The sequence below is a fragment of the Martes martes genome (genome assembly GCF_963455335.1).
Source record: "Martes martes genome assembly, chromosome: 12".
NCBI lineage: Eukaryota > Metazoa > Chordata > Mammalia > Carnivora > Mustelidae > Martes > Martes martes.
The window spans coordinates 18,389,960-18,413,794 of NC_137900.1; the positions used below are offsets into that span (position 1 = coordinate 18,389,960).

General features: G+C 45.1%; 1 protein-coding gene across 1 annotated transcript in view; it reads right to left on the reverse strand.

The window, feature by feature from the left end:
• GNAQ (G protein subunit alpha q) overlaps window positions 1-12,021 on the reverse strand; it is a gene marked incomplete at its 5' end in the record, with an annotated part of 302,948 nt that extends 290,927 nt beyond the window's left edge. Inside the window, one exon of the mRNA XM_080820525.1 lies at window positions 11,886-12,021. Coding sequence (XP_080676651.1) covers window positions 11,886-12,021 — 136 coding nt within the window. The remainder of the gene's footprint in view (window positions 1-11,885) is intronic.
• Window positions 12,022-23,835: the final 11,814 nt, after the last annotated feature.

The window sequence follows — 23,835 nt, forward strand, 5'->3', positions numbered from 1 at the left end:
ATTCCTAAGTGGAAGAAAATAAACACATCTTGATTCAAACTCCATTAAATACAATGGTTTTTTTCTCATCATTAAACTTTACTATTTTAGGAAACAATCATACCACCAAAGATTAGCTATCTCAAGTGCTCTTATTTCGTTTCCAAAAGAGAATAAAACACAATATAAATTCAGTTGGTAGCATACTGTTTAAAGACACATTATATAAAGGATGAATATATTTCATAGAAAAAAATAAATCATTGTGTGATTCTATGATTCAATACACTAGGATGCACAATGCATTAATTAATTCTGGGAAGGACAGATCATAATTTGAGTAGCAATTCACAGACTCTAGGGATTTAGAAAAACCCTAGACAAGATTCTCTGTTCCCATAATAAGCATGGCCTGGAGTGGAAAGCCCTACAGCAAATGTGTTTCTCAAAGGACACAGCTGGGGATTTTGATGAAAATGTATTTGGAGTCAAGATTTCCTAAGAAATACTATTAATGAAGTCCTCCTATGATTTCCTCCATTAAAATGCAACCTTTTGCCAAGATTTATATGGATAGGAAAAAACAAATTACCAGAAACTAATCAAGCAAGATATAGGTATCTTCTCTCATAGAACACAGGAAACTTTGGGAACTCATCATTACAAGAGATGTGTTTGTGCCCAAAATTTTTTCGTCATTTCTAATGTGCTCTGTGTCACATCTCAGATGGTGACCCAATGCATCACAGGAGCTAGCTAGCATGTTCATACCATTTCTTAGTCCTTGAACACATCATGGCCCTTCCTTCTCTAGACTCTGTGTCCCCACTAAGCTTGGCTCCAAGAGGAGCCAGTATTATGCCAATTTATTAGTTCTTGACCCATCAGGAATTGGTTGGTAATAAAAATAGAGGTTGATTTCAAGTATCCTTTGTTTCAGCACTCCCTCGCTCTGCTTTCAAATTATTCAAAATTATTCAAATTATTCAAAATAAATTTGCCTACATTTCCAGTCAAGAAATCCTCATAAGTCGATTTCTATCTTGGACAAAAGCAGCCCATTCTCAATGTTGGTCATAAATGGAAATAGGCTTGAGGGCCCATTGAATAACGCGCTCCCTGGGCTCGGATGTGACAGCCCAGACGGTGAACAGCTCCAAAGAGAATGTGAACAGCACCGACTGATAGGTGCCTTTCTCAGCTAAAATTGCAAGGTGACTTCTACATTCTAGGGCTCCACCTGAGTGTGAATCCACTTGGCAAGCACAGCTCAGACTACTACTTCTCTACTTACTGCCTTGGGCAACTGGCAGGTGCTCTACTGAAGGAGAGGCAAGCCAGGTGAAGCAGATTTCCTGGACAACGATCTCTCCAGAGACATTCTAATAACCCATCACCAGATTAGCAGAGTTCTCAATACGGTGAGAGATGCACTTCCATCACCTTCAACAGCTGCCAGATACAAAGAAAGAGAGCAGGAGAGAGAAAGGAGCCACATTGTCAGTTTCCTTTATAATGTGTGCACCGCTTTTCCCAGGACACTGCTTGACACAGGAGTTCTGGGCTTGGTCTACGTAACTCCCTTGGGGACCAAAAGGTCAGGAGAGAACGCACACAACCCGAACTCCTTCCGAACAACCCAGACTGCTACACTTGCTCATCTCGCACCCCGGGATCTGGGAGAGGAAGGCACAAGGGATGTGACAATGAGGAGGAAAGGCAGCAGGGCAGTGAGGCAGGCAAGAGAAACTGCAGTGGCCTGAGCAAAGACACCAGGCGGCGGAGCAGCGCACCCCTCCTTTGCTCTCCAGGCTCTGGCAGCCCCACCAGCATCAACACCCTCTGCCCAGCCAAGCCCCGCTAGACCCCCCATTACTCTCCTTCACCTGTGACTGTTCCCCTTTACCTGTCCAGCTTCAAATCTGCGATCCAGCTGAAAAGATCGTGAGGAAAAGGCCATGGACAGGAGGAAAGCCGGGGTCAGTAGGAAAGCAGGGGTGGGTAAACGCCCAACACCCGCCTGGCACGCCCAAGGGAATCGGGTGCTTCTGAAGACCCAGGCCAAGAATCTAGCTGTTCCTTCACAGAGCCCTTTCTCCAGAATGCAGACAAGAGACCCAGGAAGCCGCCTTCTTGAAATTTCTCTGACATGGCCATGACAATTGAGGGCAGCTCAGAAAAACAGCCCACTACCTGTTTTTCTGGTTTCAGTGAAAGCCCCATGGTGGGGGCAGGGAAAATGGACACAGTCGGGGAAGAAGAAATGGACAGAAATGGCCTGTTCCTGGGTTCATTCGAAATCTTCCCTGGAAGACCCTAGAAAAGGGACCCACCGGCTCCCAATCCAAAGCGGTCCCGCAAGCGTGCTCCGCCCAGTGTGTGAGGGCTCCCCGGGCCCAGGCTCAAAGCGCCAACCTGCGCTCACTGAAAACTGCAGAAATGGGCTCGGGCAGCAGAGACTCTGTGCAAGCACGGGAAAAAGCATTGCTAAAAGGCCAATGATGGGGAAAAAATCATAGCAGTAAGTCGAAGGTAGTGCCCTGAGGGTCCCTAAGAAAGCACGGAGGCCTGAACAGAACAGCGCCGGGTCACTGCGCCCGCCCCTCCGGCTCCACCCCTGCGCCTGCCAGGCTATCGCCCTTCCTGCAGGAAGCAAGAGACCCATGCTGATATGACAGGAGGCTTCTGATACCATTCCCTGTGAAGGCGACGAAACTATCAGCAGCAGGCCAGGCAGCATGAGGGGCAGCTCCCGACAGCCTCGCTCACGCCTCCTCACTCCTCCTCACTCCTCCCCGGAGCTGCGGGAGCCGCCGGCAGGGCGCTCAGAGTCTCTTCGGAGGGGAAGCTAGGGCAGTGAGGGCGGCCGGGAGTCCAGCGGACCTGCCGACGCCTCCTGGAGAGCCTGTGGCTGCTGGAGGGCTGGGGCTCGGGCCCCCCTCGTCCAGGGAGGTGGCCGGGCCGAAGGCGGCCAAGACGCCAGGGTTGCGGAGAAAGTTGGAAAGCGGCCCTCAGATTTGGTCCCATCTCGTCACTCTACAGGTTTCTACTGAAACAGTAAAGGAACAAACGAAAGAAACACCTCCAGGTTAGTTCAAGGAGATAGGGCAGGAGTCCCTGACTTCCCTTCCCTTACAGGTTTTAGAAAAAAAAAAAAATAATAATAACTCCGCCAAGATGCAGAGCCACGGGGTACATATGTAGCCGAATAAAGTCTCACGAGGCCAGTAAGCCACCGCTTTTGCGTGATGTACCCATTTTCAAAACTCTATCACGAGTCTTACTTAGAAAGACAAGAGTTAAACACTTAGCAAGTACCCTGGCATTCTTTTAAGGGCAAACTAGGAACAAGAATTAAAGTCATCCTGTATTATTAGAACAAGTCACAGGAAATGGGTCAGCTCTTTAGGACAGGAGGAAAACTGCATTTGCCATCTGCAGAAAGAACATATAGTATAACAGAGCAGCTCTGAAAAGCCTTGGTCCTAAAATATCAACTCACGTGACCAGAAAGTAACATTGCATCTTTGCCTTAAAAAAAAAAAAAAAAAAAAAAAACAGAAAACAAACAAACAAAATAACAAAAACACCAAAAACTACTCAAGCTGCCTGGGTATAACAAAAGCAAAGGCCTGGGCTAATGCTATCCTCCCTACCTATCTGTACAGAAATACAAGTAGAAAGAGAGATTTGAAGGCTCTCCAGCGACTGAGATGAGAATGTTCAAGACATGAGAAAGATTCGCGATTACTCAACGCAGGCCTACAGCACCTTCCTCCTTTCTAGCAAATGCATTGCATCCTATTTTGAAACCCAGTGGCGCATGAGAGCTTGCCCAGCACCGGCTCACTCACTCCCCGCTGGTAATCATGAACCAATCTCAAGTCCCTGCCCTCTGGAAAAGGAAGGAGAATGGTGCATTTTGTTCAATTAACAACGTATTCTGTTTCGCCAGACTAAATGGTTGCTAAAGAAAGTTAATCATCTCCTAAAACCGCACTCACAAGTGTCCTTTTAATGTATTAAAGCACCCAACTTCCCCTCACCAGCTCACAGCCACGTTTGAAAGAAGCACCAACTTGGAAGTTCCTGAAATCGGAAGGAAATGCGCATGTCAGGGAGTCGAAGGCGCCCCTCCTTGCGCTGTCATGAAAGAGTGAATGGGTGGGTGGTATCTGCAAGGAAGGGCTATTTGGGGGGCCTCTGCCCAACAGCTGGAAAAGGGGGGCGGGGGGGACACTGAAGCACTTGTCTTTAGAAGCAACTTGTCAGTTGCAGCCACCAGGAAATATATGGAGGGTGCCACCCATCACCCTGCCTGCTCCCACGGCAAAAGGAAAAGCAGGAAAGAAACAGGAAGAATGAAGAACTTTATTTTTTAAGTTTTGAAAATATAAAAAAGCAGCAGCAGAAAAACTCTTCCGATTTTTTCACAAGGGATGGTGAACAAAGAACAGCGACAACAACAACAAAGATTCTGGGAAGAGACAATAAATTCATCACTTCAGTTCTCTAAAGGGAAAAAAAAACCTCAAGGCTATCTCTTAGAAATATGCAGGAACAGGTTTCTGAACATCACTCTTCAGTTCCTGCAAGACAGCCAAAGAGTCTCACTCTTGCTCTTTTTAATTTGTGGATCAATTATTGTTCCCTCTGTGAGGTTGCCGGAATATAATGGCATTAATAACACTCACGTTCCCAACTGCCCCACAATCCATTACACACTTCCTTGAAACAACTACTTTGTTTCCAAAGCAGTCAAACCAATCACCATCCAAAATTAATCCTGTAATAAAGGTGTATGGAATTTTTAAATTTCAAAGGACCTGTGTGTGTAACAGTTTTCCATTCAAACTGCTACAAAAACTGCCATTGGCTTTTCAACCCTGAAACAATATGAGAATGCTCAACTGAATCATTCTCGCTAGACAATGAATGAGAAGAAGGCAAGGAGACAAAGACCATTCCAGCGCTCAAATAGAATTCCTTTTACGGTGCCCTGGGCGGCCCCCAAAACAGCAAAGAGCTGTGGCAAATGGAGAACATATGGATGGTTCCCTCGGACGAAAGCAAAAAGCTTGACCTTCACATCCTCCAACTGCTCTTTCTTCGGGGGAATCCAGCTGCCCACCCTGCTTACACCCTCCTCTGCCCACGAGCCCCCGGGGTTCCTGACAAAAACAGAACCAGGGTAAATTGAGCAAGGTTTTGTGTTACATCGAGACACAAACCCGCAGGAGCCTCTATCTTTGCCTTCATGGAGCTTCCAATCCAGCTGGAGCTCAGGGCAAGCGGTCAGTAATCATTTCTCACAGTTAAAGGCAAAAAAACCCGATATGCTCCAAGGAAATAATTCTCAAGATCATCTGCTTTCCCCAGTTGTGTAATCCCCGGAAAGCTTCTACAATGGCCTTCAGATTATTTTGTTTTTTTCTTTGTATTAAGAGCCAATAAAAAAAAGCCAACGCCAGGAAGGATAAACTCAGAAGGACAAGTCCGTCCGAGGGCGTCAACTGAGAAACAACAAAAACTGTGAAAAAGTGCTACAACTGTAGTGTTTCCCATTGACAAATAAGAAATGAGGAGTGTCTAGCCCAGCACATTCTTTTACATATATTAGATGCTTACTGTCAGTTCATTTGACCAGCATTCTGTATGCAACTGTTCTTTCATAAGATATGTCTGTTTAAAAATAAATAAATAAATTGGAGGAAATGTTTATTTTCCAGTAGCTGGAAAGTGTTTGTGGAATAAATGAATTTGAAATATGTTCATAACTTCATTTTTAAATAATACTCATTTTGTTCTTAAAAATTCAACCATGAAGGTTTTTAGCAAAATATCCTGCACTAATCTCAGAAATGATGGCTAGGTATAAAGGTCAACCCCAGAGCTATAAAGTGAATGCAAATTCTGGTTCTCAGCATCGAAATACAGGTATTTATTTTTGTGTATAAAGTCCAGATCCATGACCACCTAGGATTTATGAACTCATTTCCGATAGTATGGTTAGGTCCTTTTCTTCCTTTTACTACCTGTTAGATGAGAAATCAGACAGATTTTTACATATCAGTAACACAACAAATCAAAGGTGATTGTCGAACAACTTCCTATAATTTTATTAGTAACAGCTGTTCACACAAAATCGTGTTTGGGTCTGAGAATAGCTCTGTCTTTAATGTTACTCCATTCGGCAGAACAAGAGAAAACATTCACTGTTTACTGTAGTCAGTTACTGCCACAGCTTTAATTACCAACAATCACACATTTTACCTTCTATTGCTACTTCACACTTGCCTAGGATTATTTCTGCAAAAATCTTAACATTGCCGAAAAGCCATTATAAAAGTTTCCTTTTGAAAAATGTCATTGCCCTCCCTGTTTTAACCAGGAAACTAGACTTTAAATTTGTTGCTACAAATACTTGTATTTCCCTCAACCCAAAACAGAGAGTCTGGAGGAAACAGACTTTCTCCCTCCACCTTCTTAAGAAGAAAGCAATCCTAACCTTCTTAAAATGGCTTCTCTTTCCAAGATGTACCATTTGAGCTCCCTATTTTTCCTCTACAACACCCAATCAACATTTCCATTAATATCAACAGAACTAATGACCTCCCGTTAAAGAAAAATTAATATGAATGCTGGAATCAAAATCATCCTTGGAAAATCTAGTTCATTTCTTCTCAAGTGTAAGTTTGCCTGGATCATGAAGAAAAATCTGTTCCTTTTTTCTGCTAAGTTTAGCATAGCACGCAGCCTCACAACTGTGAAAGCTGTTACAGGTCCTTAAAAATTCATCTGTAATAAAAATCATAACTATATTGAATAGGCACCTCTGAAAACTGAACATACGCCATCTCTTATTAAGGGGAACTGGGTTGTGGTTTTGTTGTTGTTTTTAATGAAAAGAAGGCTATCAAATTTACTTGTAATAAACAAAATGGCCACTAAATTACTCTTCTGGTTCTCCTTCCTACATTTACCTAAAAATATACATATCGATATACAGGGGATAACTTCACTGCATAGTATGATTTTAACGTGTGCCGAAGTTCGCATAGGAAGAAATAACGTGTAAAGAGAGCCACGAGTTACATGGCAGATCCAGACAATAAATCTACACGGCTCGACGCAAAAATCTTACTCTGAAGGCTTTGCTATAGAGTCAGAGCTACAATTCTGATTTTCATGAGAGATGCCCCCATTTCACCCTCCAGATATAAACTATAAGTACTTTGTTTCAAAGAAACAAACAGAAAAAAGCAGAAAGAAAAAGATGAGATGCATCCAAATAAATCCTGACATTTAGAAACATATTTGACACTTGGAAGCTGAAAGAATAGCAAAAATAAAACTCGCTGGTTTTAAAGCAGCACTGTATTTTGGCATTTCCAGGGAGATGCTGTTATTGGGGCTGCTTATAGGGATCCCTGCCTTCTGCTGTTCTGAGTGGCCATCCTAGAAGGCCACTAACTTCTGGGTTGATTCAGACCATCAACCCCCATCCCTCTCCAGTGAACTCTACTGCGGGGTGGTGGGCCAGGCGCTTTCATCCAGACCCACCTGAGTGAACCCTCCCTCCTGTCTGAATCTGCGAGAGCATTCCCAGCCAGCCAAGTGCGCTCCTGCTCTAAAACTGTCCAGTTTTCAGGACAACTGTATACCTCGCAACTCAAAAGAGTCCATGTGCAACTCTTAAAACTCTATTTAATCACTGTGCTTCTCATCTGACTGTACAGATGAATCACAAAAACCTCTGCAGTTGCCACCTGTGCTCTGGGGAAACCTGGAACTCACTCTATCGAGTGCGTCGTGAACAAAGTGTATGGCCCGAAGAGGACAGGGTTAAACCAGCTTCTACGCAATAAGAAGTAGCCAAGATAGGGAATGGTTTATCTTTTTTTTTCCTTTTCAACTCTCATACTTTAAGCATCACTGTCACCATTCCCAAACACAAGCAGCACAGAACCGTAACACACGGGCGCAGTACGCGAGGTCACATACCACGTTAACACTTCCGACTCTGGAACGCGCGTATATGCAATTGCCTCAAAGTGTTATAATTTTTTAATCTGCCACAGATTAAAAAACGTTATGTATCCCTGTGTCCCACAATTTATTCATTATTTCATGGTCCCAATTTCTATCAGGAGGGTCAGAAATAAAGGTACTCACTCATTCAATAAGTAATTAATGGAGGGCATGCTATGAGTTAGGGATCTACTGAGCTGGAATTTGGGGTTTAATAGTGAGCACTAGAGACACACTCCCTACCCTCCTAAGCTGCTGGTCTAGAATAGGACAAAAATCCACAATCATGCATGTAATTCAGTTAGAAGACCGAGAACATATATTCTTCCAGCTAAGACCGGCCTAAACAGCCTGTTTTCAATAGGTGGAACCCAGTCCATTACAAAGACTTGCTAAAATCTTCCTGTTTGATGATTAAGATCTAAAGAGCTGAGATTTTACAAACATGTAAAATAAGAACAGGTTAACAGGAAATATATAAATATATATCTTCAAGGAACTGATAAAAATTTCAGCACAAATATTTGTGACTAAAAGCAGGAATTCAAAGCCACTTGTTGTATACAGTCTTAAGGACACATTAATATTAAATACTGTGACCTATGTACTACAAATACAAACATTTAGCTAATATTCATAAATGTTAATCAGTTAAAGTAAATGTAATGTACTATATACGCACAAAGCATATGAAAACTTAAAACCAAGTTAAAATAAGTTATTTGCTCACATATAGATGTAGAATACAAAGTTTTCTTTGAGGTGTCAAAGAAAAACACTTATGTAAGTAAATTCAGAGAACGAATATGGTAAAGAAAACAAGAATTCATTATTAAATATGGTTATTTTACAGTGGTAAGTTTCTGGGTTCATTTTTTAAAAAAAGAATAAAAATCAAAACATATTAGTACTATATTATTTGGAATACACCGGCATAATTGCTGTATGTGTATCAAAACAGCCCACATTTCACTGCTATACTTTCATCTACACAGGTAACGACTATTTTCTCTCCCTCGTTTCTTCATATTAGTAATATATAAAATAAATGGTGAACATATGCAAAGGTCCCCCGCCAAGTAAATCCATTTCCACTAACATGACGTCATGCCTTGAACTAAAATTCAGTTTGAAAATAATTTCATACTGAATGTCATTTAAATATAAAAGTGACCCCTCCATTTAAATAAGGTAGTTAAAAATGTTGATAAATCCTGACACTATGAAAGGATAAATCCTAGAACCTCCTTTGGACAGGTGGGAACAGGAAGATGCAGTGAACTCATCCAAGCAGCCGGTGGGAGAGCAGTTCTTCAAAGAGAAGTCCTCCCCAACACCTTTCCTGGTTCAAATCAACCATCATTTTCCTCCTGGATTCAAAAAACTGGGAAATCCCATGCACACACACACACACACACACACATGCACACATCTACATTTAGTAGAGAACATTTACTGTAGAGGTAGTATAGGTATCACACTCATTATGCTACAAAAGCAACATCTCTAGGACAGGAAACTGTAACAAATCTTACCTGATGCCTAGGGGTAGTATTTCTAACAAAGAGCTGTTCAAATTTTTAAATGTTACTAATGAAGGTAGGTGCTAAATTAATGCCATATTTTCCCACCACTCCTAATGGGCTTTATTTGGGGGCTGCGGTGAGGCTTATTAAACCCCACTCAAATATCCAATAAAAGAAAAAGTTCTCTATTACTACCACTTCAGCAGGAAAACTGTTTCACTTTTTTGCTCATAAAATCATCTTCCCGAGTGCATTTTTAAAGCACTGTATGTTACTGAAATATACAGTATGTAATTAAACGTTCATTTATGTGTATTTGCCTAAAAATCTTCCACCTAGACATTCAGACTGAGGCCTTCAAACAGACAAACCCCCGGGGTTCTAACTCCTAGCTCCTGGGAACCTCGAGCTGTCACATTTCCAACAACAGGGATGGCTTGAGATCTCAAACACTGTATTCACAGCTAACCATAAACAAAGACTGTAAACAGGGCAAAAGAGAACCTATTCTTAAGTCTCTCTAAAACACATCCTTTTCCTTTATCTGTACTTAGACACTCTATGCCTATTTCTCTTCCCCTCTCTTTTTTTCTCAATCTTGAGAATTCGCAACATATTCAATTACACATGATTCAGCCGTTAGAAGTAGCCCAAAATGAGAATAAAAACATTTTTTTTTAAATATTCTTTTTCCAATTGCAGTTTTCCCCTCCCCTGGCTTCATTCCCTAAAGCCCACCTCTTTTATCCAGCGCTTTGCCTCCTGTTCCTTAGAAGCATGTGCACATGTATCTAATCTGGTTTCAAGATGAAGACATAAAGCATGGCATGCGAGTTAACCATTTGTAACTATTTGTGATCATTATATTTTGTTCCCTCTTGTAAATGATCCAGTAGATAAGCAGTTCAGTCCCAAAGGCAACTGGTTCCTTAAACCAGGAGATGAAATGCTCAAGAAAGAAACTGCATGCTTCTTAAATCTGAATTGACAATACAGTATTTCTTTCTTTCAGACATGTCTGTGAAACATATTTATTATACACACAAATATCTTGAACACAAGTGCAGACATTTTTCAGGCCTGTTACTGCAAAGCTGTTTGCTCTCCCTACCACCATAGCTCAGAGTTATGTCACGCTGGCTCCTATGTGCACCCTGATCCTTGATTCTGAACATTCTCTCAAAGATAATTATCAATAGAAATCCTATTTGAGAAGTGGCATTTTCTTGATAACTTAGTGTGAAGGCAGAATGTTGGGTTGTTTTTTTTTTAAGAGATTAAAGGAAAATTTTTGCTATACACTTCCCGTTTTCCTTCCAGTCCAGATCCCAAAGATACTAAAATGCTGTCCGTTTTAAACAAAAGGTTTCTATTTGCTGCCGTGAGAGTAATTGAGAGGCTGCACTGGTTTTCAGTAGTAACTATTGTGAATTCAGGCCTACATCTGGGTTGCCTCATTAAACAAAAGAAACCGGTCGCTGTCAACAACCACACAGCACAACCCTCCCGTATCCCTCCTATCTGGAAGGAATGGTGCAGACGAGAAACAAGCCTGCCACCGTCCACTGGTAAAGAAACTCTTCTGGGTCCCTCCTTTCAGTGGTCTGGTGGCTAGAGAAAGCACTTATGTGACACATTTGAGCTTGCCTGCCTGCCACTTGAATACATAATCCCCCTTTCTCTGGAGGGCCAACCACTCGACTCCCTCATCATCACTCCTTGGGGAATCCAGTCGCGAGTCTGCCCACCCTACCACCATTCCCTCCTGACCCCAGAAAGAACTGACAATGGATTCACACGGGCCACCCCACCGCACGCCGTCCCCCAACGTGCCCCGGCACGGCTCGTCACCCTCGGGCCACAGACAGACAGACAGACAGACACACACACACACACACACACACACACAGCTCTGCTCTCCAACACCGGGCGCCATGGCCAAGACACTGGAAGTTCAACGCCGCTGCCCACCTTCCCACCCCCGCGCCTCTCCCTCGAAGTGATTTGCCATTTAGCAGATGCACAGCACAGAAACGCACTCCCCGAAGGCACAGCCCTCGGGGATACCAAAAGGCACCAGCCGAGGCCCCGGGCAAGGCAGCCGCGACCCCTCTGCGCGTGTATGTGTGCGCGCGTGTATGCGCGCACGCGCGTGTGTGTTGCGCGCCCGCGCGCCCGCGCGGGTGCAGGTAGTGGCCGGGGGCGCGCCCGCCGAGGGTCGGGGCGAGCCGCGGGCGCCCGGGGGCGGGGGCCGCGGAGGGCCGCGGCCCCGGGGTCCGGGGGCGACGGGTGGGGGCCGCAGGGGCCCGGCGGGAGGGCCCACGGCGGCCGGCCCCCGGCTGTACTCACCAAGCAGCAGCAGCTTGAGCTCCCGGCGGGCGTCCCGCTTGTCCCTGCGGAGCTGCCGCTCGATCTCGTCGTTGATCCGCCGAGCTTCCTTGGCCTCCTCGCTCAGGCAGCACGCCATGATGGACTCCAGAGTCATTCTTCCAAAGTGCCTCCGCTGCAGCCCCGCCGGCACCCCCTGCTCACACGCGCGCACACACACCCTCCCGCCCTCGCTCCCCCGAGGCAGCGGTGGCCGCCGAGCCCCCGCCGCCCGGGCGCGCGTCCGGGACGAGCTCGGGGAACGGCCGCGGGGACCGCGGCCAGGGCCGGGGCCACCAGGTGGGCCGGGGGTGCGGCGGGAGCGGGCGGCTCGGGCCGCCGGGAGGAGCGAGGCGGGCGCGGGAGGCGGCCGCGGGCGCTGGCTCGGGGGGCGCGCGAGGGAAGGCCGCCGCGCCCGGCCTCGCTCAGACGCCCGCGCCTCCTTCCCTGGGAACGGGCGGCCCGCCTCGCCCCCCGCGCCGCCGCCGCCGCCGCCGCCGAGGTTCCCCTAAGCCCTGCGCCCGGCGGCGAGAGCACATCCACCGGGGCGTCCCCTCAGCGAGCGGCCGCCGACGGCTCCCCGCGCCCGGCGCGCCCGCTCCTCGCCGCCGCCTGACACGGCTCCTGGGCGCCCTGGGCCCTGCCCGCGCCCACCGCCCGGCTCGCGCGCAAACCCCGCTCGCCGGCCCGCCCGCCGCGCGCTCCGCCGCCTCCGCCTCCGCCCCGCCTCCGCCAGACGCCCACCCCCGGCCCCGATTGCCAGGCGCGGAGCGGCTGCTCAGTGCGCGCCCTCCCCCTCGCCACACACACACATTTTCTTCTTTCTCTGAACTGGAGCACAGATCCGGGAGGGAGGCGGCGGCGGCGGCAGCGGCGGCGGCGGCGGGAGGAGGAGGGGAGGCGGAGGGAGGAAGGGAGGGGAGCGGGAGGCGGTGCCGCCCGGCCCCTCCTGGAAGGCTTTCCTGGGCTCGCAGCCGCCGCGGCGCGCCTCCCTGTGCGGCTCTCGCCTCGCCTGCCGCTCCCTGGCTGGGCCGGCCCCTCGGGCTCTGCGGGCGCCTCCCGCTCCCGCGCCCTGGTGGGGGCCCGCGGGCGCAGCGGTCACGGCCGCCCCCGGCGAGGGGTTGGCCCGGGGCCGCCGCCAACCTGCCGCTGCCCGCCGGCCGCCCGGGCGTGGTGGAGCAGGAATATGGCGGCCTCGGCGGAGTCGCGGGATGCGGCCCCGCCGGCCCCCAGCCCCGGCCGGCTCCGCGAACCCTCGGGGCGCCTGGCGGCCGGCGGCCACCGCGCTCGCGCCCCCTGCTCCCGGGCCGCGCAGGTCGGCGCCCTGGGGCCGCCTCTCGGCCACTTCGGTGTTCCCGTCCCTGTTTCTAAAACGCCATTCGGTTAGAAAAGTTATCTCGCGTCACCTCTGACCCCCATTCAGTTTTGGAACATAGGATAGACTCAGTCGTGCAGTGAGACTGAGGAAGAGGAGGAACTGTCACCGGTTCCCAGAGGGACCGGGGGTGGGGGGGGGGGCGATGTTAATAGGCGAAACTGTCCACAAAGTTACAGGAGATAGAAATCTAAATCCTGAGCTGCAAAATGAAGCTGTCCAAGCTTCCAGGAGCCTCCTGATGCCTTCCGGTTTTTCATGCCATTGAGGTGGTTTCTGTTTTGTCACAAGCTTCTCTCTGGTCTTCGAAAAGGCACACGATGTTTAACAGCCAAGTAATCAAATTTACCCTTCTGGCCCGAAACTGAATTATGGTCGACTTACAGGAAAATGCAAAATAATGTGGAAGAAGGAAAGTATAAAATAGGGGGAAGTGGGGGGGGGGGAGATTGCCCCGGCAAAATCCCCTTCTAGAGTCCACTTTCAATTGAGGCACTTTACTTTAAAATGTGTGCTTATTTTGTTGTCCTACTCGACTGATAAATGGCCACAAAAATCTCCTTGCACAATCAGGTTTTAGTCGGTCTCATAACTGCAAGAGGTGAAACTCAGATTGCCTCCTGCTTTAATGAAAACTGCGGCCTCGAGAGTAAACTGTATTTGTGAGAGGAATCCCTTTTCCACGTTTTCTACTTTCTGAGATGTTTCTGGAGCAACCTGGTCACCCGAGTGTAAAGTAAGGTCATGACTACTGTGGCTACAGGTCGAGAATGTACATGGACTCCTTGGATGACAGGTGTGTGACTGCCTTCTTTCATGACACACACACACCAGGACTAAGATCACACAAGTCATGGAGATGTTAGATCTATACTTTGGCTCCCTTTTTAAAAGAATATCTGGCCTTAAAAAATGATTACGTTTCACATAGGTCAGGAAAGCAGAGAAAACAAACCTCACCACCTTTCTATGAACCCCTACGTAAAGCCACTAGGCTTTCTGTGACATTAAAATTTAAAGTTAAGTGACTACTGAAATTAAAGATGGAAATTCAATATGCAAAAATTTGAGATGGCTTCAGGGGAAACATTTAATCATAAGTATATATGTGTGTTTGTGTGCGTGCATATATATACATATATGTGTGTATGTATATATATGTATGTATACGTATATATATATATCAGAGAAATATTAAACACTAAAAAATCAAATGACAGAAAGCTTCAAGTCTCTGCTTCCCTAGCCAAGGACTCTGAGATTTTTGAAAATGCCTCTCAAACTGTACTATCAAGCTATCAGGTAATCCATTTTGACTGAATTGACATAACTTTTGATGAAAGGAATTACACTGTTTGAACACTTTGTAGGTACAATCAAAATCTGTTTTGTTACCCCTGAATCCCCAGAATCAGAGATATGCCTTGGCACTTAGTAGATATTTGAATGGATAAAACAAATCAATAGGAGGATATTTCTTCAAATATTGGAAAGAAATCCGGAAGTAAGGCAAGACTCGACAGTGACAAAGCCATATATAGATGACAAGAAGGAAACAGGAAAAGAAAATTCAAAGTCGGAGCCCAGATCTATCCAGAAACCTTTGCATATTTATCTGGAAAGCATTTGCCAAGCAAATATTCATACAACCTAAGTCAAGCAAACAAAATCCATGTAGAAACTCCTGAAGTTATTGCCATATATTGGAAGTAAATACTCTAAAATATGTAACTAAACTTGGATCATATTACAAAGTCCCAGTTCATTAAATTATCACATATTCACTGCCTACTATGTGTAAATAAGGAGAAAGTGCAGGAAGTAAGAGATCCGAAGGTGAACTCAATATGGTCCTTGTCTTCCACAGGCTTACAGTTTTAAGGCACGAGTCTCTGAACAGCCATAATAAAAGAAAAAATGAAACCAATTTGTATTAAAATTGGGATAGACATAACAGTAACAAAGGTATAAAAAGGCAGGAATAATTCATTCTGTTAGAACTGGAGGACATTCACAGGAAAGGGATGTATCTTACAGAATAAACAGGTTTTCAATAAATACGTATCTACATTACTTAAAGTAAATCAGCATTTCCAAATCACTCCCAGACAGTGAGATGATAAACCATTTTGAGAATTCAAGGGCAGTTACTAGATGGCTGGGGGAAAAAATAATAATAATAAATTAAAATAAAAACAAAACACAACCCTAGGGGCATGGAATGCCAGAGGAAGATGTGACAACTGTCACCTTTTTCATGGCATCCTGACATGGATACCTGCCCCATGTTCCGGCCCCCCTCTTCTGTGGGGACTGGAAAAGATAAGCAGTCGAAGGCATAGTTCAGTCTCCAGGAGTGATCCTAGAATAATAGAGTGAAAGGCTGAACTCTTGTAAAGGGAGCTCCTGGGGAGGGAAAAGCCTGCACTGCTCCTGTTCCCAGAGTCACTTAGTGTCCCTGTAATGGTCTATTTCTCTCTTGCGCTTGCGCATGCGCGCTCTTTCTCTTCCCAACGTCAGAGCTACTTGAGAGCAGGGATCTTGTCTTTCATAACTGTTTTCAGGGCACCCAAAAGAGTGCCCATCCTCTGGCGCCTGGGTGGCCCAGTTGCTTAAGCCGAACTGCCTTCGGCTCAGGTCATGATCCTGGAGCCCCAGAATCGAGTCCCGCATCAGGCTCCCAGCGCCACGTTCTCTCCTCTCATGCTCTCTCTCACTGTCTCCTTCTCAAATAAATAAAATCTTTGGGGGGGGGGGGGAAGAGTGCCCAGCCTGGAACAGATACCCAGTAAGTGATGAATAAACAAAAGAAAACCAGAACCTACCTCAACAACAAACACACTAGAAGACTACTTGTCCCAGGCATTGCGTTATGCCAGATGCCCAAGGCATACAAAGCTCTTCAAGGTTTAATAATCTGTTTGGGCAGACAGTCCACATGCACAAAAGAATAAATAAGAGCGCAACATGAGAAGCACTCATTGCTAACCTACAGCATAAAGAATGGACTGCTACAGGAGTTCAGAAGGAGCATGGGTAGGCACATGACGGACCCATTAGAAGTTAGCGTGAAGCGCTGCGGATCCTACAAGAGCTGGGAAAGAGCTGTTCGGTGCAGAGGTTGCTGGCACAGCTGTCTAGCCAAGGAATAAAGTAGCCTTGCTAGTTAGTGGGAAGGCTGGCAAGCAGGCCCAGGGAGACTCAGAGAGCTGCAAATGGCGCCACCTAGAGGAAAGTTTTCATAAAGGCAGAAAGATTAGGATTCTTTGTTGCCAGAAAGATGGCTTCAGGGCCAAGATGCTGAAGATGGAAAACCAGACATGAAACAGAATACCTTCTCCTGAAAGAGAAAATACCCAAACTGCAGAGCCACCAAACAGACACTCTAGATGAAGCCGACTACCTCGGGGACATCTTGCCATCACACCCTTTCTGATGCACCCAAATGATCCTCTTACTATTCAAATGTGATCGATTTTGTGCTTTCCCAAGGTTAGCATTATCAGGGGAAACAGTGTACCTTACAGTGTAAAGGCCACCGAGTCCCACGAGACTGGAAGGTCCTAAAAGGCTGACCAGATGGGAGCTGTGTTTAAGCTGAGCACACCAGAGAAGCCGTTTACTAATGTTTGATGAACGAGTGAATGAGACCATGTAGTGAGACCTCAAATCACGATCCCAATATTTCTGGCACCCAAACGGTCAAGGATGACTTCGCTAGTATAGGTGTTTCCCTCCTGCTTTGGAGTTACTACAAGTTGGAGCCACCTATCTCCCAAGGGCCTCTGCCTTTGCGGGCCTCCCACCTAAGACCAACAGTGCAAACTGGTGGTCTTTGGCCTGAAGAAGTGTTGTTTTTGACATAACGCAACTATTGAAAAATTTGAATTAGCTTCCAGAACTTAAACATCAAGAGATTCACACAGATACCTGGATTTCAGCTCCTGGTCAAGATCCGACAATCCCAGGCCTCTATTCCCAGATGACGACCATTCCCATCAGTTGATTTACTCTCCATTTCTGTTTAACCTGGACCTGTTTCTACTCCCTGTTTAGTAGCACGCTGTACCCATGGGCATGCCAGGTGGGCTCTCTGAGGCAATTAGCAGGAGGATATTGGATTTTGAACCAAATTAGAGAGTTGATCTAGGCAACTGGTTTCTTTCCCACTCTTTGTTTCTGCGTTTCTAAATCAAATAATCATGTATTCTATTACATGTATCTCCTTTGACTATTTCTCATGTAAAGTTCCAAAAGGGAAGGGATTTCGTGCGTCTTGTTTATTCCAGCTCCAGCACTCAGCAGAGTGCCGAGGATATACTAAATGCTCAATAAATGTTCATTCCGTGAATGAAAAAGAAATCCTCCAATCAAAGAGGCTACAGATTGCCCACATGGCAGCCTGCCTCTTTTCTTGTCGTTATGTTGTTCTTAGCCAGATGGTACCCACCAAAGCTTGGCTCCCTCTGTAAAACATTCCTTGGCCCCGTGCATCAAAATCTTGCCTCAAGTGAGTTCACCAAGAAAAATTAGCCATCACTAGGATATCAAGAAAACTGGAGAGGCAACATTTTTGTTCAAAAACCAGATGGAAATATGTATTAATCCCACCAAGTCAACCTTGCAGGGAAGTTGATATTTCTGACACAAATTCATTTCAAGTACTGTGCGTGTTATATACTGAAGACCGTGACACAATATACAGAGTTGTTAATTGCTCGATGTGTGATACATTAATGAAATACAGGACATGTTGATGAAAAATCCATAAGTAATTAAAGTGTCTGTTGTGCTGATTTCTCAATGGCTCAAATGGACTTAATATTAATTACTATTATTTAATATTAGTTACTATCCTTATCAATTTTTAGATGCCATTATGAATTTTATCAGAGTATAAGAAGGCTAACAGCTTTTCAATCTTGAGTAGGTACATAAAATATTTCTTCCTAACCACAAAATTAGAAATAAAAGTATCACTCTCATTTTAATTTTTTCTTTCCTTTCCTAACTCTTAAACCTACCAAGATCTATTTGAGCCACAAAAATTTCCAAAGGCGCCTTCCAAATTTGTCAATCTTATATCCATCTTTGCATCCTTATACAAATTCTTAAGCCCCAGATTTGGGGTGGTAACTCATGGGGTTTTTTGGTCTTGTTTTCTCTTGCTTTTTTGTTTTTTTAAAGATTTTATTTATTTATTTGAGAAAGAGTAAGTGAGAGAGAGAGAGCACAAGCTGGGGCAGGTCGGGGGGAAGCTGGGGCAGGTCGGGGGGACGCTGGGGGAGAAGCAGACTCCCCACTGAGCAGGCTGACTCCAGGACCCTGGGATTATGACCTGAGCCAAAGGCAGATGCTTAATGGACTGAGCCACCCAGGCGGGCCTGGGATGAGTACTTCGGACAATATGGAAAGAGGTCTGGAATAGGGTAAGATGAGTGAGCACTTTTTTTTTTTTTTTTTGCCTTAGGCTTTAATATGGCTCAGCACAGACTTGTTAATGATCCTCCCTTTATTTAAAATTCTGATAATTTGTTCATCATGGATTTTTGCATTAATTTTTAAAAATACTGTCTTAAAATATCATTTATCTTGATTACCGAGATTTTTGCTGCTCTCTTAAATTTTGCACCCAAAGCAAATGCAGCACTTTTCTCACCCCTTCCTGGCCCTGATGTGGAGGTTGTACCAACGATGGCAAACACATGGAGAAAAACTGAGCTGCAGAGGATTATCTATTCCTTTTTCTTTTCTTTTCTTTTCTTTTTTTTTTTTTTTAAGATTTACTTACTTATTTGAGAGAGAGAGAGCAGGGGGACGGGCAGAGGGAAAGAAAATCTCCAAGCAGACTCTCTGCTGAGTGCGGAACCCAACATGCAGCTCCATCCCAGGACCCTGAGATCATGACTGGAGCCAAAATCAAGAGTTGGCCACTTAACCAACTGAGCCATCACGGCACCCCAGATTATCTATTCTTTACATCTTAAAAATACTCATGACTTCTGCCTATGGAACTGGAACCAAAGAACTGGGTTGAAAGCCACTGACTGTCCAGATGAAAGCAATAAAAACATCCATAGCCTCTTCAAAAACAACATGTATCAGGATAATCAAGCTTCCAAAAATGATAAGAAAAATGCAGCAAATATTACATATTTTAGGTTTACTCTCTGGCTTACATTAAGTAGCAAAGACACAGACTAAAGACATCTAACAGGTCATGTGATCCAGGGAATGTCTTTTAAATGCAGCAATCATTCCTTAAAACTAAAGCATAGGAGATAACTAATCTACAAAAGGGCAAAGGTACAGGTGTCATGTCCTGACTGGAGAAGGGGTGACACCGAATGCCAACACTTCCGCTTTCCTCTTCCCTCAGACTATTTTCACAGCCTCTGAGCTAACCCATTTGCCTCCTTTTCCAGCAGGGTCATACCTATTGGGTCTACTCATTGACCCAGGTTCTGCATGTAGGAGGAGACAAAAGCAGAACTAGAATCTGGGATTTCACACTCTCTTTCCCCTAGACCCTTTTCCTTGAAACTGAAGGAGTCCTGGGGGAAGTTATATTTGGGGTCCAGCTTTCCTGGTCTCAGAACTGGTCCTCAATGTTTTATAAAAGATCAGTGGTTCGTTTTATTTGTTTTTTGTTTGTTTGTTTGTTTGTTTTTTAAGATTTTATTTAATTGGTGCCGGGGTGGCTCAGTTGTTAAGCGTCTGCCTTCAGCTCAGGTCATGATCCCAGGGTCCTGGGATTGAGCCCCACACTGGGCTCCCTGCTCAGCAGGAAGTCTGCTTCTCCCTCTCACACTCTCCCTGCTCATGTTCCCTCTCTTGCTGTCTCTGTCAAATACATAAATAAATCTTGAAAAACATTTTTTTAATTTATGTATTTGACAGAGAGAGAGAGAAAGAAAGAGAGCACAAGCAGGGGGAGTGGCTGGCAGAAGGAGAAGCAGACTCCCCCACTGAGCAGGGCACTGATGGGGGACTTAATCCAAAGACCCTGAGCCCAAGGCAGACACTGAACCGACTGAGCCACCCAGGCGCCCCCAGTGGTTCGTTTTATATTTTACCTATTCTCCGGAAGCCCCATAACGTACTGGTAATAAATCACAGCACCCCTGTAGGAGTCTGTATTTTCAACCAGATCAGAGCTCCAGGTTAAAGCATGGTTCCTGCCTTGGGCTGCACATTAGAATCGTCTGGGGAGACTTTAAATCCTGGATGCCAGATTCTCACCCCAGATATTTGGATTTGATTGGTTTGGGGTGGGGCTTGATATATTTTTAGTATTTTTTAATCCACCCCCCTCAGGTATTCCAACATGCAGGCAAGACGGTGAACAACTAAGTTATAGCAATAAAACTAATTACATATGTGCAGGCCTCAGCCAACAGGTGGCTAACGTAGCCATAATGACCTACTCTAGCTGGGAAGGCCAGTCCTGCCCCACACAGGGCCGGCAGCTACAGACAAGGTTTGGTGCTCAAGGGAGCCAAGCTGGCCCCTTCCCTCCCACCTCACTATCCCATTAGATCTGCAGACATTTTTCTTTGCCTTTTCCCCATCATTATTTTCTTAAATTTATATCAATGTTAGTTGTCCTGGGGGTGGCAGAAGGCTCAGAAAATACAGGCTAACACACAGAAAGAAAATGAACATGACCATAATCCTACCACCCAAAGATTACTCTTGTTTACATTTTTTGTTTGTTTGTTTGGGTTTGAGTCTTTTCTATTCAAGTGGACAGACATGAAATTACTTACAAATTAAAATTGCAGTTTATGTACTGGTATTTCTTTAGTTTCTCAGGCATACAAGCATAGGGGAAAATGCTCAAATAGAACAAAATTTCACACCGGTCAGTCTCCCTCCCACTCTCAACCCACCTCTCACCTCCCTGGAAGCAACCAGTGTTACTAGCTTTTTGGCAGACTTCCAGAAATATCTATGTGTGTCCACAGAGATAGATATACATCTTTTAGTTACAAAACCAGTTCTGTTAAACCTATTCTATGACCTGCTTTTCCTACTCATAATGTATCTCAGAGATGGGTCCATATCATCACTTTTTTTTCTTTAACATTACAGTTTTCTATGGCAGATTCCCCACAGTTTCTTACCCTGTCCATTACTGATGGGTATTTGCTTCCAGTGTTGTGCTACTTTTATAATACATATTTATGTATTTAGTTCTTTGCTCTTCCCATGATCTTTTTTTTCCTTTAGTAAACATGCTTCAAAATTATGTGAGTAGCATCTTGGTGTTCCATGGTATGAATTTATAATAATCCAAACAATACTGAATTGTTAGACACTTATGTTTTTCCCAATTCTTTATCATTTATGAGTAAGGCTGCATTGAACAATCCTTATATATAAACCTGTGTGTATCTTTGCTTCCCAAGAATAGATTCGACAGAGTAGAATTATCGGTCCAAAGGACACACACTTTTATATATAGATACTGCTAAACTGTTCTCCAAAAAGTTAGCAGCAATTTATACTCCCACCAGCAATCATGAAAAGTCTCATTCCTCTATCTTTGAAAACCACAAATAATTGATTTAAAAATTAGGGATTGGTTTGGGGTCAAATATTTGAGATTTTTTCAAACTGTGATCTTTCTTCATCATTATGAACTACTGAGGTTTTAATTATTTCAGAGATTTTTGTAAGCCTAAGCATCTATCTCCAGATGATCATGAACACTCTTTGTACTGAATAATAAGCCATATAGTTACAGCTAAGTTTTTAAATTTCAAATTCATTTTACTTTAGCAAGTTCTAGTAACAGCCATTATTTGGTGGAAAAGTCTACTCGGTAGTACATCCAAGAGATTCCAGGCTTTCTTTTAACACAAATCCACATATCTAGAGTTGGGATACATCTTGTGTTTGTTCTATATGTATTTCTAGAACTTCATACCGAGGAGGCCAAACACCCTTTTAACTCTTTGCCTCTAGGGGTAGAGCTTGCCCTAAGCAAATGAGAATTCTACTGGCTCTGGCTTCCTTTCCTTCACAGGGAATCTACGGAAGAATCCAGCTTCATGAGGACTAGGCTCCCATCAGCGACATTTTGCAGGATCAGGGAAAGGATGTTACTAGTTATTACTCAGGGGGAAAAAACTGCTCCCCAGTTAGATAGGAAGTCGCATTTACTATCTACCTCATCAAGCCATAGCCTGCATGCTTCTCTTTTGCTACAGTACTTACAGGGGAAACCTCCAAATACAGTACATTTCAACTGATTTTAAAAAACCAAGAGCCAGACTAAGTAAGGGTAAAGCAATTTCACGGGAGCGCTTTCGGACCATTCATGCTTAAATCTTTTTAAAGTCATCACACACCACGTCTCTTGGACTCTGTGTCCTGCCACGTGATCAGTATCTGAAGGTCTGGAATCACTCGAATGCACCTAACTTACGGTGAGGATTTACCTAAAGCACACGCCTTGCAAGACTTTTTTCGCCGGGCCTGCCTGGAGAGCTTTGAAGCAGGTGTTGGAAAGTCAATGAGACGGCAGATGGCTCCAATGCCTGTTGTTGGCGCTGAAATGTCACCTGAGCCTTGTCATTGTGCCACAGGTATTTATTTTGGTGTACATCTTTCCATGGGGACGGACGCCAGGCTGCCAGTTTCACTAACTACCATTCTGGGACTACGCACTCTAAACTTCTTCAAGGCAGGAATAGAAAAAGAAAGGTTATCTGAGGATTCCGGAATCATTCTCTTCTCTTCTCCATGGGGAATAATACATCGATGCCAGGTTGGTCCATGGGGGATTGGTGCACTGACTTACACGGAAGGTGGAACGTTGGTAAAACGGCAGGAAAATAATCTGCATCTCCTTGGTGCATCACATCCAAATTAATTATTTAACTTAATAAAATTAAAATGTTTTTAATTTTATTTGTTCTCAGGCCACATTTGTCAACTTAACAAGGCAGACATGCCCTACGAAGACTGCTGTTGTGTGAGTAAATGACTTTGCCCAAACTCTTTGACCTGACTATGGGGACGACACCTGGCACGTGTGAGGGTTGCGTTGGCAGGCACAGTATCAGGGTAATAGGACGAGGGTTGCAGGAAGAGGGGAGGGTCACGCTAGTTCACCCCCTTGGGCCTGACAAGATGGACTCTGCAGTAAGCTCTGGCCCAGGCAGTTCAGTATTACGCAGTGTCCAAGGATTACGGTTACATAAGCTCACAGTTCAAATGACTCCATCCACACATCTTGTCATAGTCATCCGATTTCCAGTGTGCAGCAAGGCAGGGCACGGGACAAGGAAGGAGTCTGTGATGGCAAGAACTGGAGTCACCATGAGGAAAGCTGGCCACAAGGCCAGAAGTTGGGGACCTGGCCCTAATTCCTGGGATGGGCCAAGTGCCCTGGGGAATTGGATTCAAGGGAGTTTAGCAGAGTAGAACTCAGGGTCAGGGACCAAATCGGCCTCCACAATCAGCACACAGCCTCAAAGGGAAATTTGTCACAGAGTGACCTGATGCTGGGCTCCAAAAAGTCAGGCTTGACAGCAAGTCCTGGATTAG